This window comes from Gossypium raimondii, chromosome 11 (genome assembly GCF_025698545.1).
Source record: "Gossypium raimondii isolate GPD5lz chromosome 11, ASM2569854v1, whole genome shotgun sequence".
Classification (NCBI taxonomy): domain Eukaryota; kingdom Viridiplantae; phylum Streptophyta; class Magnoliopsida; order Malvales; family Malvaceae; genus Gossypium; species Gossypium raimondii.
Window position 1 is genome coordinate 51,296,123 of NC_068575.1, and position 12,016 is coordinate 51,308,138.

Below are 12,016 nucleotides of genomic sequence, written 5' to 3' on the forward strand. Positions count from 1 at the left end.
TATCGTTTTGTTACGAAGTAGTCACCCTGCCATTAAACTCCATTACCTCTCTAACAACAATACTACGTGGCAGTCCAAATGAGTTTTAAATGTCAACTTGGATGTCCAACTAGGATGAAAATAGTTTTTTTATTCAAAATGGAAAAGAAAACTAAAAGAAAAGAGAGGCGAACAGTTTTTCTTTTCCAGTTCAAGGTGTAATTAAATTAAAATTTTTAATTAAATAAATTTATTTAATTAAAAATCTATTCTTGTCGCAGTTGGACATTCAAGTTAGCATTTAAAACCTATTTAGATTGCTACGTAAGATTGCTATTAGAGGTAATGGAGCTTAACGACGGAGTGACTACTTTGTAACAAAATAATAACGTAAATGGCTAAAATGTAACATTTCAAACATAAGTGGCTAAAATGTAATCTAAGACAAACAAAAGTGACTATTTTTATAGTTTACCCATATTGTTATGGTAATAAAACTGAAATTTATTAGTAAGAAAAATTGAAAAAAGCGAGTTGGAATAGTGATAATAGAGAGATGACCAACATGCATGCAAATGTGAGATGAGTTCATGTCCCCACCCTCCTCGCCACCAATACTATTTCAAAGGAGTTTTAAGGGGAGAGGTCAGAAGAAATTCCCAGCGTTTGCTTGGATTGCATGCACTAAGTTGCCGAATCGGAGAGTCTTATCTTAGTTCACATGCCTTGCCTTCCTCAAACTCTGACTCCAATTTGACTTTAATAATTCTTCACGGATAGCATACAAACAACAACATGGATGTTGATTGATTGCTTCACCAAACTCCCATAACATTTCTTCCTTTTTTTATTATAATTGATTGCTTATACTTTAGCACAACCAGTTTCGTACATCTTTGTTAGGTCGTTTTTAAGCCTTAAAAAAGGAATATTTTTAAACTTGTCCTGAGCTCGAAAAGACGAAACATGAACAATACCTTCATTTCAACTATATATATATATATATATACGCCTAAACATAGGGGTAAACACGCCACAATTGGACCATAATCGACTCTTTATCTTTCTGCTCAAATAATACAACTTGGATTTTGCAGCCAGAAACTCTTATGCAAACTCAGTTTATGATAAAATTTTAACATTCAATTAACCTTGGATAAACTTTGTTCATCTGGGTTCAATTTTCATATTCAATTTCTTACTTAACGATCTATGCTCCAATAAGATCTGTAAGTTAGAGAACCCGAAACATAAATAGTAAGACAAAGAATATATATAAAATTCTCAACTCCCAACATTTAAATTTCAGTACATTATTAATTTAAACACTAAAAGCCCAATACTTGATTTTTAAGATCTGTAAGTTAGGGAAGTCAAATATTAAAATACACGACGTCTAATCACTTAATTAGGTTGAGCTCACCTCAAATTAATGATCAAATCAATTTTATTTTTTATTTTTTGAGAACTAAATGTAAATAACCGGAGAGCATAGGTGCCTATTAACACACCCCCAAGGCCCAGTATATCAGTAGGCACAAGATTCCAGCAGAATATATTCTGATTCAAGGCGTGTTACAGACAAAGAGATAGTTGCAACCCCACAACCCCCCCCCCTCTCGTTAGCTCATAAGTCGTAAATAAGTCCAAATTAGTACCCAACACCGATGGCAACACCTTAAGCACTACTCATGGCCTTTGATTCAATTCAACAACTTCATCAACCACTGATTTCCCTTGAATCATCAAACCCTATTTCTTTCAATTTAAACCCCAATTTTTTTCTACAATTTTCTTTTGGTCCAGCACTAGGCAAACAAAACAGGAAAGCAAAATGAAAAAGAAATTGCTCCCATATGTATATCCATGCAAAATATGTAAAGGAACAAGCAAAGGCAACTAGCCAACCAATCTTAGGCAGAGTGAGATTTCCTATGTTGTAGACTGTGATGGTAATCTTGGGTGGTTATGCTCACCTTCATAGGTAACAATAAGCATGGATGGTTCTTCTAAGCACCTCTCCACATGCTTCCTTGCAGGGCAACCTCTTATACTGCTACATTTATAATATCCCCTACACCAGTTATAAACAAATTAGACCAGATTCCACTTACATGCACACATCAAATTAATATATAAAGTCCCAGTCTAATCATGTATACCTAGGGTGAGGAGAGCCCTTGATTGGCTTCTGCCCGTATTTCCTCCATGAATAATCATCTGGAGGAATGTCAGCAAGCTTGTTACTGATAGCAGGCACCTTGATTGACCTCTTCACTCTATGTTTCCTGCCAACAAAGTGAAAAAAAAAAAGAGATCAAATCAGAGGGAAAAGAAGGCATTATGAGAAGTAATATAAAAAAAGAGAGAATCTAACCTCTTTTTTGAACAGTGGCATCTACCACTAGTGCCACATTTGACACTCCCATCTTCTGCCTTACCATAACACTTCTTCTGTTGGGAACTTTGATCTGAAGAACGATGTGCACCAATTAAATGGAAGGCGGCACTCCCACCGCCGCTCAAGTTAGTTACACTTCCATCCATACTCAACGAAGAGAGGAAAGACCTGGTTGATGACATGGTTGGTGTGCAGCTAGAGCTATCGAAATTCAAGTTCATCCCACTACTATTGCTCTTCCTAAACATCATTTCAGCCTGTTGTTTCATTTGGTGTTGTTTTTGGAGGAAATGATAGTGGCCCAACGACGCCTTTTGAGAGAGTTGAAGAGGGTGTTTCCCATTGGAACTCAATTCCAAAGATGGGTTCCCTAAATATAGAGATTTCTTAGCGTGTGAAGTCAGTTCTTGAACCGAGCTTTCATGGCAACCAAGGTGCAGATTCTTGGATGGATAATCTGAGGCTGAGGAATTACAGTGTGGAGTATCCAAAAGGGTGCTCTGAGGAAAAGGGGCTTGCAGTTTCCTTAACTTCCTCACCCTTGCATGTCCCAAACCAGAGTTCAAAAGGGAAACTACTCTTTTGAACCTAAAAACAGCTTCCCCAGTTTCAGCCATTAAATGTCTATAGCTAACCTCATCTTGAGGCTGAGACAAGATACTTAAAACTCTATGAGAGCTCTCTATTGCTGCTTTGTTAGCTTCTTCAACCTCCTCCATAGTACCCCGAAAACAATAGATCTTTAAACAATAAAAAGAAACATCCACAGGATCAACCCAACAGGAATTTCTTCAAAAAAAAAAAAAGAAGAACAAAACTTAGCTCAAAACACCAATTTTTTTTTGTTTTGCTTTTCCAAAACAGAGAAGGCCAATAAGATCAGAGAAAATAAGACCTGTAAAAACTGACCATGAAAAAGGAAGAAAGAAAAGAGAAACCAGACAAGGATCAAAGCAGAAACAGCTCCTACCAATAAGAGAAAAACATAGAGAAAATTACCAAAGAACAGAAAGAAAAAAAAACAGACCTTGTTGGAGTTGATGTTGGTTGTTAAACCCTAGATTATTCTTTCATGTTTGTTTTTATGAGATTGAAAATTGAAAGGTGTGAAAGAGAATACTTTTGTTTTTGCTTAGGAGAGAATTCACAAACGGCCATGACAAAACAAAGCTGCCATCTTGCTTCCCTTGCTACATTTATATTACTACAACTACTATTAATACTTATAAAATAAAATAACTTCTAGTGAGAGAAACTCAACTCAACCAAGAAATTATTCAATAGAGAAAGAGAAATAAATAAAAGAATGGGGGGTGATATGAAAGAGCAGCACAACAGAACAAAAGAGGAGCTGAGGAAATGAAACTACCATCTCTGTCACAGATTTGAAGGTGGGTCCCAAGAAAAGACCTTTGGATTATTCATTTTTCTTTTGCCATTTCTGGCTTTTTATTTTTTAAATGCTTTCTTACCCCTTTTCTTTCATTAAAATATTTAAGTACTTGAGTACTGTTCCTTTTTTTCCTTGAGACTTACCATTTTCATTTCCATTTCCAGCTCCAGTTTTTACTTCTTCCGTAACCAGATGTGATACTGCTTTAACGTTTCTCACTTTGTCTTTTCCCTGTGAATTGCACAGTTCAAGAGTTAGGGACTTTTTCACTTTGCAATTTCTTTTTTCAATATCTATAGTTCATATGCTAATAGTTTTCAAAGTTTTTCTTTTAATCTGCCAAATCCAATGGGTCAAGTAGTAAAGAGATAATTCTTCTTTTTTAATTGTATTCTAAATCTCATAAATAAATAAATAAAAACAACATAAAAAAATTTGTCAATACAAGCTATCAACAAAAAGGAGAAAAATGGTGGATGAGAGAGTCCATTCACCTAGATTAAGAGGAGACCTGATGAAAGGAGAAAGAGAACAAGATGAGGGAGAGCTAGCTGATGAGAAAGGGAAGCCCTTGTACCCTTGTGCACTAGGCTTATACAGTGGGGCATTGTTTGTTTCGTAGTGTCATGTAGTCAACTGTTTGATGACCTGCATGGTTGTACGAGTTAATTCGGTGCCGGTGTCATCCTACCATTGGCGTGGGCTCTTCTATTATTCTTATCTTTAATGTCACATGTAACGGTTATATTAATGTGGCTCCAATAAGGGGTGAACTATGAAGTCGTTGAAGATTCACAAAAAGTTGCTCGCTCAAGGTTGTGTGGAGTATCATGTGTCTGACTCTATTAAAATTATAACAAAGTTATTTCTCAAAATCAAATGGAATTTCTAATTTAACCTAAACTCTTACAAGTTTTTGAAAAATGAGAAAAACAAAAGTGCATGAGGGAAGGAGTTGCATTGTTATTCCAATCATTGGAGAGTGATCTTCTCATTACTAATTTTACTAAAACTTCAAATTTAAATGTGAATATGGTGCAAGTAAGTTGACATTATTCCTCAACTATCACACTGGAAAATGAAAAACATGTACTTAGTAGCAATAAAGTTGATAAAAGCATTAAAGCAGGAGTAATTCACAAAGGAATAAATGCATCCATCCCTATGCTATTTCCACTTTTCTAACCAACTTTTTACTTTTTTTGTCATACTAAATTTAAACCATAAAAGTAAAAGCATAGTTATGGATGTAGGAAATCTTTTTAAGTTTATATTTAATGACTTTTTTTCATATAATTTTTAAAGAAATAAATACGAGAATTTTTAAATTGAGAATTAAAATGATCTTAAACCTATTTATTTTGATCTAATGGCTAAAATCATTTTGGTTTTATTTTAAAAATTTTCACTATAATTACCACCAATGAGTATAACAAATGATAAATTTAGTAATCAACTTATACATTGATCCAATATAATTTATTATAATACGCTCATTTAATAAACTTTTAAACATGATATATGTACGATAATTTAATTCTTATATAAAATATAATTAAAATATTGAATTATTTGACAATTTATATAAATTATGAAAATAATCAAATAATTAAAAATTTCATCTCACAAAAAATTACATGAACAAATATATCAACGTAAAATGAATTATTAACGTGTAAAAATTATATAAATTAAAAATAATATACAACCCAAATACTTTTTTTTCATTATATTGAATCACTATGCCAAATTATATAAAACTATGTTATGACTTAGGACATGATATAAACAGCAAATTACTCTCTAAATAATAATAGAAAATTATATGATAATAATATCTAACTGTATACATCTATATTATAGAATTTATAAATGTAGATATGAATTTATAGAATTATAATGCTTTAAACCTAAAAAAGGAACAAATCTAAAAATTTGTTTTTCCTAATTTTCTAACTATCTTTATTAAACAAAATGATAAAAATTACAAAATACTAATTAATATAATCTAATAACATATTTATCCCTTAAAATAATTTTAATGGCATTCATAAAGTTTGTTTTGAGGGATCAACTCCTCCAAGAGAAGTCTTTGGAAATGCTGACCCAATCCCTCAACAGCGAAAGGTATTGTTCATTGGGGGAGAATTTTGTCTCTCACTCTTTGAAGATCCGTGTATAGTTTACGAAGAGGGACACCACGATTGTTTTCAATGATAGTAATAAATGTGCCAAAAATGAAAATTAAGATATTAATAGTTAATGTCATAATTACCCTTCAAATACAATTATTATTATAATTTTGTTAGTTGTCTCCAAATGAAAGCGTCTTAATTCCAAATTCTTGAATTCTATAACTTTAGGAACAGCTTTTAATTAGGGGTATGGATAGTAAACACCTTGAGAATCAGAATTTTCATCGTCACCGGAGCATCTTTTTCTTTTTGAGGGCTATTGCATGGTGAAATCGTTACTTCTTTTTTAATGCACATTTGGGTATCTTTGGTTGCAAAATATTCTTCTTAAAAGTGTGTGTCTTGTACAACTAACCCAATCTTCATCCAATTCGTGGTCCATTTCTCATTTATTTATTTATGTGTGTATGCAGATTGCAGATAAAAGAAATTGAAGCACCCAAAAATACTATTCTCTTTTTTTAGTTTTACTAAGTGGAGGTTGAATTTGTTGAGGAAAAAGTCCGCCAAGTATTGTTAGTCAGAGTATTAATAGATTTATCAATGAATTTAATTTTGGGTCAAGATATTTATGTTAAATTTTATTTTTTAAGTTGCATCTCTCGAGAAGATAAATAGGTTCTCAAAGGAAAATGTCAAGACAGACTTTGAACCCATGTCCTAGAAAATATTGAGGGATTTGTTAGCCTTTAGCACAAGACAATTTGTATGCTTCTCCCCAAGTGAGTCAGGCCTCCCTCTCAATATGGACTTTAAAAAATTAGCCTTGTTTTGGGATGATAAAAAATTTATCAAAATATCAGTTTTGAAATAAAGCAAAGCAGAGTGAATTTAGAAAAAAAAACAACCCATCCTACCCCAATATAATTACCAAAATACCTTTTATAAAAGAGAACTAGCCTCTTATTGACACCCAATGATCAGCTCAAACTCTATTGATATAATTTCACTTTCTTTTAATTTGTAATAATAAATTTTATATCAACATTTGCTTTAACATAATTACATCTAAAAAATATTAATATTATCATGAAAAAAATTTAAAAATATCATTCTATTTTGATTAAAAATATAAAAAAATTATTGTTTATCAAGTCAGATATAGCTTTGCCGATTGAGTATTAACTCGATTGGCATGATTATTATTCTAATGTAAGAGGACTTGGGTTCAAGTGCGCTGAAACACATTATCCTCTTATTTATGGATTGGGAAAGGGTTATACCTAATTCTAGGTATTGTATCAAAAATAGCAGATATGATTAAAACTTATAATGAGATTGTGAGTCTGATTATTATAATTTAGGAGTTCCAAAACCAGAAGTTCTCCTCCCAAACATACCATCTTCCTATAAAGAAATAAAGCAGCATTTTGTCTCAGCTTATACCCACCAAAAACATCCCCTCCATCTTTCCCTCTTATTGGAGGAATATTTTCTCCATCTTTTTTTCCCCTACTCTACCCCTTGGCGTTTTCAAATAGTTAGTGAGGGAAAGTAAAAAGAGTGTTGTTGGGATTTCACATGCCTTTTTTTAATCGTCACATGGATTTTTTTTTCTAAAGCGAAATAAAGCAAACAAGTGTATTGGGATCTGAGGAGAGCCGAGTAAGAGCTTTTAAGGTGGAGCATGATTAGAGTTTGCCTTTGGTTTTCTTTTTCTTTTCTTTTGCATGGGTTTGTCTTTTGGCCTCTTGGCATTTAAGTTGCTCTTTTTGAATGAACTTCAGCAGTGAAAGGAGACGAGAAACCTTGGGAGAAAAAAGGCTCGTCTGTCCCCCACCCCACCCATTTTTTTAAAAAAAAAAGGCCGACTGTTCCTGCTTTAAAATTAGTACTAGTAGAGACCAAGATTTGATGGGTCATCCAAATATTGTCTGCTTGTTACTGAAAACGTTTGCATGAAAGGTATGGTATGTTTAGGAATGAATTTCATTATACTGTTCTCATTCAATCAACCTCATGCATGCTCCTCCATTATGCGAATTGTGATTATTAAACAACAAACAGTCCCAACGTACGAGTCTCTAAATATGCTTGCAAAGGCCGAAAGAAGAGAGAAGAGACCCACTTCACAACTTAGTGAACGCTGAGTAACTTCATGAACGTCACTTGTGCCTCGTGGTTTATGAGTATGAACTGAGAGTTTGGCAGAGAAGGATAAAACACAAGCGGCATAGATATTGACTACACATTCACACTCGTGTACAGCGAGTACACAGTTGTGTGCCAAGGCTGGATAGCGGAAAAGAAAAAAAGGGGTTTTGGGTTTGGCCCCCTTTTGCAGTGTGTAAACGTTTGGAGGAGGTGTTTCTTAGGGGTTCGTAATTACTCCATGCCACGCTTCAATTAATGAGATGATATCATATGATTCAGATGGAGAATCGTGTAGTATTCAACTTCAAGTGTCTACACCCTGGCGAGATGGTCCACCGCCCACTCTGCTTTTCCACACATGTTTAGCTATGGATTGAGAGCTTAACTCCCACCCACCTCAATAAGACCCATAGTTATACTTGTACACTTGTAGCTTACACTACAAAAGGTGAATCAGAAAATTAGGAATGTTCTTTAAATTTCTTTCAGGAAAATTTTGACAATCCCAGCATTTTCAAATCGTAAGTCACAAAATTCCTCTAAAATTCATCGAGTCCAATCACGTTTGCTCAAAACCATTTATATGTCTACCAGCAAATCAAGCTATTGTTTTCTTCCCCTTCCTTTCTTCACCGGCTGTGCTTCCTGTTCTTTCCCTGTAATTTCTGACATGTCCACTGCATCAGAAGGAAGAACGGTACTAGTTAGTCCACATACAAAACTATGCACTGATAAATGATAAAAGGATACGTAGTGAAATTTCGTTCATAACAGTAATCCATAGGACCACCACGGGATTTCCAGTATCTTATCCGAATTTCTTGATTATGGATTCTCTGTATGTCAAAGATACTCCAAGCCATTTTCTGTACACTTTAAATTTAAGATATTTAAGAGACAACTACTAGCAGGAATATGGACATCCTAGCAAAAAGCCATTGGCTACATAAATTATCATTCCCAAACCTTTCTTCTTCTTCTCCCCCCCCCCCCCTCTTTCTTTATTAGGCTCTTAGAGAGGATTAAGTTTGAATAGCATGCTGCCACTTGATCTTCATCCAATAATTGATGATTTGTGCATGCTATATATTCGACATAGATAAGCTATTCTTATTACAAAGATAAGAAAAAACAATACCATCTGGTCCCCGAGCCATCAAAGTGAAGAATATATTGTTCAGTTTCTCCATCTTCCTTGCGTCCTGTGCTTGATCTGTCTTGAACTTGAGGCACTGATAACATGTCAAATAGTTCATCATGAGCAAACCACGTGGCATATAGCATAAACAAATCGAGATGCCATGCACCTCATTCAAAAGTCTAAAGGTTACAACCTATTAATACTTTACCTAAAAAATTCCAAGGCAAAAGAGACAGTAGAAGATTAAAACAAAAAACGTTAACTAAATACAGGTACACTAGTTACGAATATCATATTTACTGAGATGATATACGACTAGAAAGGCACGAAGAGGGAGACAGAAGCAGAATCGAGATTTAATTGTCATTGTCTGATATTTGCCTATCAAGCTGATTATAGTTATACTACTTTTACAAGTGATCCCTCAATTAACTTGACCCTTTAAAATAATCCAAAAGCTAATAGCTGCAGCCTGCAGGTTCCAATTAGGCTCTTAAACATTCAACTTGAGATATTTGAGCAACCTGGGGTTCTTATCTACTGCATCCTTCACCACAAGTCCATATCTAACCATAGCCATCACAGCACATTGGACCTTAGGACTAAGTTCTAAACCTAAAAACTGAAGACGATTGAGCAGACTTCAATTATGCTCTTGCATCATTTAATCTTGAGATATTCAGGTCAGAATGTACAATTGACCCTTTTCTGCCATCATATCCTCAATCCTCAAATTGTAACTAACCTTTAAAACATACGAAGTTATAAGGATGTATGTTCAGATAACGGATCACCCAATGACACATAGGTCAGATACAACTGGCAGAGTTAAATTTTTATACCTTTATCACCTTTCAATTCATGATTTCAAGTATAGACTAATACATGCAGGTTAAAGAAATCAATTTAACACTCAAACTTATCTGAACACAACTGAGCAATTCAGATTTCACGGAAAGAACGTATAATGTTAAGGATTTTTCAAGATCTCAAAACAAGGAAAGACTCGAGTCACATGGAATATTTCACTCATATAATACAAAATTTCATCAGTAGCGCCAAACTGCATCACTTAAACAGTTAATGCTAACCTCATAGAAACAAATTCCTAAAGATCTTTGAAAGGAACCCTAACCTTGCTCTTCCAGCCAAGAGTTTGAGGAAAACTGACAAACATAGAATATGGCCACTCCCAAAATTCACTCATGCATTATCATTCCTTACGAAATAGTCAAATGTGCAATAATATTTCTCTAATTTGGGGCCAGAAATGGAAAAAAGAATCAGTATCAGTGCTATTTCTTCTGTATAGCCTCGATAACTTGGCTCAAAAAAATATAGGAAAGTAGGAACCTAAGAAGCTATGTTACTCCAGCTCTTCGTTTTTTCTTAAAGTATCTGTCTCTCACACTGTGTCTAACGCATATTCTCCTAATACGTTGAAAAGTTTTTAAAAAATAAAACATACCCACATAGGACACATTCCTGAATCCTGGCACATCCAAGTCCAAGTAACATAACTAAGAAGAAACTTTACCAGGGGGCCGTATGGACAAGGTTCATAAGGCTATTTCAAGAAACCTAGGTCTTCCACTATCTTTGATCAACAGTTTTGCTTTGCCGATTTCTTTTTCCCTCAACAACGTGATCATGCCATCAAATTCCTTACTAAGAAACAATAAAGAAACAGAAAAAAAAAAAAGAAAAAAGAAAAAAAAGAATAGGAAATCATTGCTGCAATTTCAGCAAGAAAGCTAAAAGAGATATAATGTGAAGTACGTTACCCGCATAAAGCATATGAGCAAATTCATTCAAGGAAAACAGATGTTCAGATTCCCACACATTTCCTTAATTAATCCCAAATCTAACCTAATTCTGAGGGAATAAACATCGATTTAACACTTCACCATAACAATGGAATCAATCAAAGCCAACATCATGAACAATTAAGGAAACTCAATTCATACCTCTTTGTTATCAGTAACCTTCAAAACCAATTTGCCATCACAATGTCGGTACTTCATGCAATACCGCGTCTAGGTTCCCCGATCCAAATCCAGAAAAATGAACCCCAAATAGAAAATAGGTAAAAATCATATCTGAAACTTAGAAAATCAAGAACTGTAAACCAGCCCGAAACTTTCCTTATTATATAACAACAATGATGATTCATAGAGAAGGGCATAGAGCAAAAGAGGGAGAGTAAAGTTAACATACAGATTCAGGATCGGCACGGAACAACTGTACAGTTCTCTCGACAAATTCGTCCCACGATGTTATATAAACCATAGCGACGTCAATCCGAGAACAAGCGAATTTCAATGTGCAGATCGTCGTCAGACTCAGAGTTTTTCCTTTAAATGATATTTTTTCCCCTTTTAGCGGGGGGGTCTTGAAATGGCGGATTTTGTGTACTACAAATATTGCGGTTTAACCAATAGAGCTCGCCTCGAGTACACAGAAAACATACAACAGTGTGTGTGGGACCGACTAATATCAGCAAAACGCTGCGGTTTGAATTTATTAACATCCGATAGCCAGAACTAATATTTTTAGAGGTTGCGAACGAGCAGGTTGGAATTCGAAATTTCTCGAGCTTTAAAGCGGAAGACATGTGTCATTCCACTGTTTGTCTGCGTGTCATATTTGTGTTTGGCTACGTCATCTAATTGTTCAAATGTAAAATGATATTAACCATACAGATGCCAAGTTTAGAGATTAATGTAATTTAAAAATTATTTTAAGATGAATTATCAGACTAATCTATATATTAAGCCTGGATACTCAAAATAGTTAATGTGAAAACCATAATA

At 34.3% G+C, this 12,016-nt stretch overlaps 2 protein-coding genes across 3 annotated transcripts; both read right to left on the reverse strand.

The window, feature by feature from the left end:
* Window positions 1-1,710: 1,710 nt before the first annotated feature.
* Window positions 1,711-3,672, reverse strand: LOC105803167 (probable WRKY transcription factor 21). Of its 2 annotated transcripts, none has more exons than XM_012635205.2 (4): window positions 3,408-3,672; window positions 2,357-3,120; window positions 2,142-2,267; window positions 1,711-2,053 (listed from the first exon to the last, which is right to left on the reverse strand). In XM_012635205.2, exons 2-4 carry the CDS (start codon window positions 3,097-3,099, stop codon window positions 1,912-1,914), a joined length of 1,011 nt encoding a protein of 336 aa, XP_012490659.1. In that variant the 5' UTR covers window positions 3,100-3,120; window positions 3,408-3,672; the 3' UTR covers window positions 1,711-1,911. The 2 variants fall into 2 exon arrangements, with proteins under 2 accessions (XP_012490659.1, XP_012490658.1); XM_012635204.2 differs by having other exon boundaries at window positions 2,357-3,169.
* A 4,839-nt stretch (window positions 3,673-8,511) lies between these two features.
* LOC105803166 (signal recognition particle 9 kDa protein) lies at window positions 8,512-11,642 on the reverse strand. Its single transcript, XM_012635202.2, has 4 exons — window positions 11,421-11,642; window positions 11,171-11,239; window positions 9,201-9,294; window positions 8,512-8,739 (listed from the first exon to the last, which is right to left on the reverse strand). The coding sequence occupies exons 1-4, from the start codon at window positions 11,490-11,492 to the stop codon at window positions 8,666-8,668; spliced, it is 309 nt and encodes a 102-aa protein (XP_012490656.1). The 5' UTR covers window positions 11,493-11,642; the 3' UTR covers window positions 8,512-8,665.
* Between the last annotated feature and the right edge of the window lie 374 nt (window positions 11,643-12,016).

What these genes read in the sequence shown, in the direction of transcription:
- LOC105803166 (XM_012635202.2), bottom strand. Translation starts at nt 11,492, where the DNA reads ATGGTTTATATAACATCGTGGGACGAATTTGTCGAGAGAACTGTACAG. An exon ending in AGGTTACTGATAACAAAGAG is followed by an intron (nt 9,295 to 11,170) that starts GTATGAATTGAG and finishes ACATGTTATCAG; the next exon opens with TGCCTCAAGTTCAAGACAGA. An exon ending in GATGGCTCGGGGACCAGATG is followed by an intron (nt 8,740 to 9,200) that starts GTATTGTTTTTT and finishes CTTCTGATGCAG; the next exon opens with TGGACATGTCAGAAATTACA.
- LOC105803167 (XM_012635205.2), bottom strand. Translation starts at nt 3,099, where the DNA reads ATGGAGGAGGTTGAAGAAGCTAACAAAGCAGCAATAGAGAGCTCTCAT. An exon ending in TGCCACTGTTCAAAAAAGAG is followed by an intron (nt 2,268 to 2,356) that starts GTTAGATTCTCT and finishes CTTTGTTGGCAG; the next exon opens with GAAACATAGAGTGAAGAGGT. An exon ending in AAGGGCTCTCCTCACCCTAG is followed by an intron (nt 2,054 to 2,141) that starts GTATACATGATT and finishes TAACTGGTGTAG; the next exon opens with GGGATATTATAAATGTAGCA.